The sequence below is a fragment of the Bison bison genome, unplaced genomic scaffold (genome assembly GCF_000754665.1).
Source record: "Bison bison bison isolate TAMUID 2011002044 unplaced genomic scaffold, Bison_UMD1.0 scf7180017864134, whole genome shotgun sequence".
NCBI classification, from domain to species: Eukaryota; Metazoa; Chordata; class Mammalia; order Artiodactyla; family Bovidae; genus Bison; species Bison bison.
The window spans coordinates 7,205,303-7,211,102 of NW_011494706.1; the positions used below are offsets into that span (position 1 = coordinate 7,205,303).

At 41.9% G+C, this 5,800-nt stretch overlaps 1 protein-coding gene across 1 annotated transcript in view; it reads left to right on the forward strand.

Moving 5' to 3' along the window:
- Window positions 1-5,800, forward strand: part of LOC104988460 (protein lifeguard 2-like) — a 30,503-nt gene that overhangs the window by 12,761 nt on the left and 11,942 nt on the right. Inside the window, exons 3-4 of the mRNA XM_010839793.1 lie at window positions 4,450-4,528; window positions 5,507-5,560. Coding sequence (XP_010838095.1) covers window positions 4,450-4,528; window positions 5,507-5,560 — 133 coding nt within the window. The remainder of the gene's footprint in view (window positions 1-4,449; window positions 4,529-5,506; window positions 5,561-5,800) is intronic.

Here is a 5,800-nt window from a genome sequence, read left to right on the forward strand (position 1 = left end):
AGTGGGCCTTAGGAAGCATCACTATGAACAAAGCTAGTGGAGGTGATGGAATTCCAGTTGAGCTATTTCAAATCCTAAAAGATGATGCTCTGAAAGTCCTGCACTCAATATGCCAGCAAATTTGGAAAACTCAGCAGTGGCCACAGGACTGGAAAATGTCACCTTTTGTTCCAATCCCAAAGAAAGGCGATGCCAAAGAATGCTCAAACTACTGCACAATTGCACTCATCTCACAAGCTAGTAAAGTAATGCTCAAAATTCTTCAAGCCAGGCTTCAGCAATACGTGAACCATGAACTTCCAGATGTTCAAGCTGGTTTTAGAAAAGTTAGAGGAACCAGAGATCAAATTGCCAACATCTGCTGGATCATCGAAAAAGCAAGAGAATTCCAGAAAAACATCTATTTCTGCTTTATTGACTATGCCAAAGCCTTTGTCTGTGTTGATCACAATAAACTGTGGAAGATTCTTCAAGAGGTGGGAATACCAGACCACCTGACCTGCTTCTTGAGAAATCTGTATGCGGGTCAGGAAGCAACAGCTAGAACTGGACATGGAAAAACAGACTGGTTCCAGATAGAAAAAGGAATACATCAAGGCTGTATATTGTCACCCTGCTTATTTAACTTATATGCAGAGTACATCATGAGAAACGCTGGGCTGGAAGAAGCACAAGCTGGAATCAAGATTGCCAGGAGAAATATCAATAACCTCAGATATGTAGATAACACCACCCTTATGGCAGAAAGTGAAGAATTAAAGAGCCTCTTGATGAAAGTGAAAGAGAGTGAAAAAGTTGACTTAAAGCTCAACATTCAGAAAACTAAGATCATGGCATCTGGTCCCATCACTTCATGGCAAATAGATGGGGAAACAGTGCCTGCCTTTATTTTTCTGGGCTCCAAAATCACTGCAGATGGTGACTGCAGCCATGAAATTAAAAGACTCCTTGGAAGGAAAGTTATGACCAACATAGACAGCATATTAAAAAGCAGAGACATTACTCTGCCAACAAAGGTCCATCTAGTCAAGGCTATGGTTTTTCCAGTAGTCATGTATGGATGTGAGACTTGGACTATAAAGAAAGCTGAGTGTCAAAGAGTGAATGCTTTTGAACTGTGGTATTGGAAAAGACTCTCGAAAGTCCCTCGGACTGCAAGGAAATCCAACCAGTCCATCCTAAAGGAGATTAGTCCTGAGTGTTCATTGGAAGGACTGATGTTGAAGCTGAAACTCCAATACTTTGGCCACCTGATGTGAAGAGCTGACTCGTTTGAAAAGACCCTGATGCTGGGAAAGATTGAAGGCGGGAGGAGAAGGGGACGACAGAGGGTGAGATGGCTGGATGGCATCACCAACTCAATGTTCATGAGTTTGAGTAAACTCCAGGAGTTGGTGATGGACAGGGAGGCCTGGCCTGCTGCAGTCCATGGGGTTGCAAAGTCAGACACGGCTGAGTGAATGAACTGAACTGAGGCCTTCTTAGGACCTGGATGACTTGATGATGGACTCTGAGCTTCAAACTTCATTGCTGTCTTCCCATGGCCCTCACCCTCTACCTTGTTACTGGAAAGATGCCTTTTGAAACTCTAGTTGGCAGCTGAGTCACCAATGGCCTTTATGACTCCCTGACATGGATAGAACTTTGTGTTGGTTGTTAGTTTTCTTCTTTTGCCTTGAATTTCTCATCACATGGAACTGGGTCCCAAGAAGAGGTAGACCAGATGGACAAGCCCCAGTGTATAAGCAGTTGATGAAGCTTCTGCTAGTCAAGCCAGTGCTAATGTTTCACTGGCCAACATGTCATGTGGCCAAGCCCAGCGTCAGTGTGGGAGGGAACTACACAGGCTTTGCCCATTATAAATTCTTATTTGTCTTCTTGTAATTGGAGTGTAAGTGTTCTTCATGTACTAGATCACTTTACAGATACATGATATGCAAATACTTTCTCCCAGTTTGTGGGATTTTTTTTTTTTTTCACTTTCTTGATGATGTCATTTGAAGCACAAAGCTTTTGCCTTTTTTTTTAAAGTGAGAATTCTTTTTTTTTAATTAATTTATTATTATTATTTTTGGCTGTGTGGGATCTTCATTCCTGCCCATGGTCTTTCTCTAGTTATGGCAAGTGAGGGCTACTCTGTTGTTGTGGTGGCTTCTCTTGCTGCAGAGCTTGGGCTCTAGATGCAGGGGCTTCGGTAGCTTAGTTGGTGCACAGGCTTAGTTGCCCCACAGCATGTGGACTCTTCCTGGACGAGGGATCGAAGCAGTGTCCCCTGCATGCAGGCAGATATTTAACCAATGGACCACCAGGGGGATTCAAATCCACTTTTGATGAAATCCAACTTTTTTTTCCCCTTTGCTTGTGTTTTAGGTATCATTATCTAAGAAAACATTGCCTAATCCATGCTCACAAAGATTTACACCTATATTTTCTTCCAAGAATTATATTTCTTGTTTATGTTTATGATCGATGTTTAGTCTTTGTGTGTATGTGTGTGTGATATGCCCAAATTCATCATTTTGTATGCATATGTCCAATTGTCCCAGCACCATTTGCTCAAAAGACGCATCTTTCTCCACTGAATTGTCTTAGTATATTTATTAGAAATCAATTGGCCACATTTGTGGTCAGTTCCACAAATGTAAGGGACTGTTTTAGGGCTCTCAATTCTATTTCATTGATCCATATGGTCTAGTCTAATAAGGCTGGGTCACGTTTAGTACCTATTCTCTTATAGTTCTTGATACATACTAGATGTGGATTTAACCCACTCCAGTACTCTTGCCTGGAAAATCCCATGGGCGGAGGAGCCTGGTGGGCTGCAGTCCATGGGGTCGCTAAGAGTCGGACACAACTGAGTGACTTCACTTTCACTTCTCACTTTCATGCATTGGAGAAGGAAATGGCAACCCACTCCAGTGTTCTTGCCTGGAGAATCCCAGGGACGGGGGAGCCTGGTGGGCTGCCGTCTATGGGGTCGCACAGAGTCGGACACGACTGAAGTGACTTAGCAGCAGCAGCAAGTAGATACTTTAATGCAGTAGCACACACACTTGGGGATATATGTTCTGGCATATCTCAGTGCTATTTCTTTATTGTCACACTTCCAATGCACAGAAGCTGCCCAGCAGAAGGACACATTGACAATCCTATAAGTCAACTTTAAGCAGCATTCTTTTTTTTTCCTTTTAAAATTGGGATTGTTGTTCAGTCACGAAGTCGATTGTTTGCAACCCCAGGGACTGAAGCATGCCAGGCTTCCCTGTCCCCCACTAACTCTCAGAGTCTGTCCAAGTTTATGTCCATTGAATTTGTGATGCTATCCAACCATCTCAGTTTCTGCCACCCTTTTCTCCTTTTGCCTTCAATCCTTCCCAGCATCAGGGTCCTTTCTAATGAGTCAGCTCTTCGTATCAGGTGACCAAAGTATTGGAGCTTTGGCTTCAGCATCAGTCCTTCTAATGTGTATTCAGGGTTGATTTCCTTTAGGATTGACTGGTTTGATCTTGCTGTCCAAGGAACTCTCAAGGGTCTTCTTCAGCACAGTTAGAAAGCATCAATTCTTTGTCGCTCAGCCTTCTTTATGGTCCAACTCTCACATCCATACATGACTACTGGAAAGACCAGCTTTGACTATATGGACCTTTGTTGGCAAAGTGATGTCTTTACTTTTTAATACACTGTTTAGGTTTGTTATAGCTTTCCTTCCAATAAGCAAGCGTCTTCTAATTTCATGGCTGCAGTCACCGTCCATAGTGATGGGATAAGTTGGGAGAAGCCCACAGAGAAGCAAATGGTCATTACCAATGCCATATTCGGAGGGCTCTGGAAAAACCCATGTAGTTAGCTGGAAGTAAACATAGATGCTAACACACCCTGAACTCCGCTTTGGCATGCCACTTGCTTGAAACTCCTTGGTTATACTTACCATTAGTCAGATTATGCAGTTTCTGCACAAGTAGGAGGGAAGGGAGTTGCTAAAGACAGGGAGGGGGGAGAGAAAAGTGGTGGAGCAGCCCTGCAGACTCCCTGCAGAGGGGTGAACGCCCTCTCCCCCAGCAGTCCCTGTGCGTCACTGGCTCTGTCTATGCAGGGATGCTGCTGGGTCCCTAAGGATGGGCTGGTGACATTCTGAGATTCTCAGGTCACTTTTGTTCCTTAGGAGGATGCAGTGTGCACAATACGGAATCAAACCCCTGAATTTGGTCTTTAGATTGTGGGGGCTCTTATGGATAAACCCTTGGATCTCCACTAAAATGCCTCTTACTCTGAGAGTTCTGCAGAGCTGTACTGTCACACCATTGGCCAGCTCTAAACTCACACTCCCTCTCCTGTCCTCAAGAAAATCAGAGGAGAAATTTATTTCACTAAGTGTCAAAAATAGGTAGTTACACTTTATACTTTTACTTTTGAATACTGTCTCATAAAAATAAGTTTCTGTCTCCTCAGCTTTCATCGTAAAAGTGTTATTCCTCCTGTCCATTCAGCTTCTGATCACTGGGGCAATCGTCAGCCTGTTTGTTTTCTGGTAGGTCTTCATTACTGATGTAGATGACCTATTAAGTTGCCCACGTTAATTCTCACTATTTAGCTTGACTGAATTTTGATCATTAAAAAATTATCTATTTTTTCCGTAATCATTCATGTGTATCTGTGCTCAGCTGCATCTGACTGTGACCCCATGGACTGTAGCCCTCCAGGCTCCTCCATCCATGGGATTTTCCAGGCAAGAATACTGGAGTGGGTTGCCACTTCCTTCTCCAAGGGATCTTCCCAACCCAGGGACCGAATCTGTATGTCTTGTGTATCCTGCATTGACAGGCGGGTTCTTTTCCACTGGGCCACCTGAGAAGTCCAACCATTCATAGGATATACCATTTCTATGGCTTTGTTTTTCTGAGGCAACTCCTAGACCAAAGTGTTAGTAGATTTCTAGAGTTTCACTTTAACTTCCTAAGCCAAAAAACTTTTCCCTTACTCTTATTTTGGGTAGTATTTTCTTTTTTATTTTCCCTGAGCTATTTCCACAGACAAAATGGAGTAAAGGCAAAAAGGTGAGATTGTGAAGGCCTTGAAGGCTAGATCTCTGTTAAATGCAGAAATTATTTCAGGGAGTATGATCCATCACTGCTTAAACTCATCCTTTGGAAATCTATATTTTAGACAAATATATGAGAATTTTATTACTTTTGTTTATATACATATCTCAGTATTTTAAAATAAAATCGTCACTGGGACATTTGCATTTATGCAAATTTCACCTACTACTTATGACTGTACTTTTTATGACCCTATTTTTAGAAGTAAGATACAGTTTATCTTTATCTTACAGTTTAACTGTTATATGTTTCACTCTTTCCTTTCCCATCTGTCATTGTCAACTACTTAGGGTTTTCCCCCTTTCTTCTCATGAGATTGTTTAATTTATACTTAAATATTATACTAGTTAGCAAAATAAACTACTTATTGTGTAAGACAATATCTTTTTTTTTTTTTTTTTAACCAGGAAGGCTTTACGATCTTGGGTGGTCAAGAATCCTTGGTTCACTTACACACTCTTGTAAGTATTATTGGATTAAATAAAAAGTGTTCTTTCTACTAGCTATTAGTTGACGTTCTTTATTGAAAATTAGGTAAAGGTAACAAGACTCTTGAGAGTCCCTTGGACTGTAAGGAGATCCAACCAGTCCATTCTGAAGGAGATCAGCCCTGGGATTTCTTTGGAAGGAATGATGCTAAAACTGAAACTCCAGTACTTTGGTCACCTCATGAGAAGAGTTGACTCATTGGAAAAGACTCT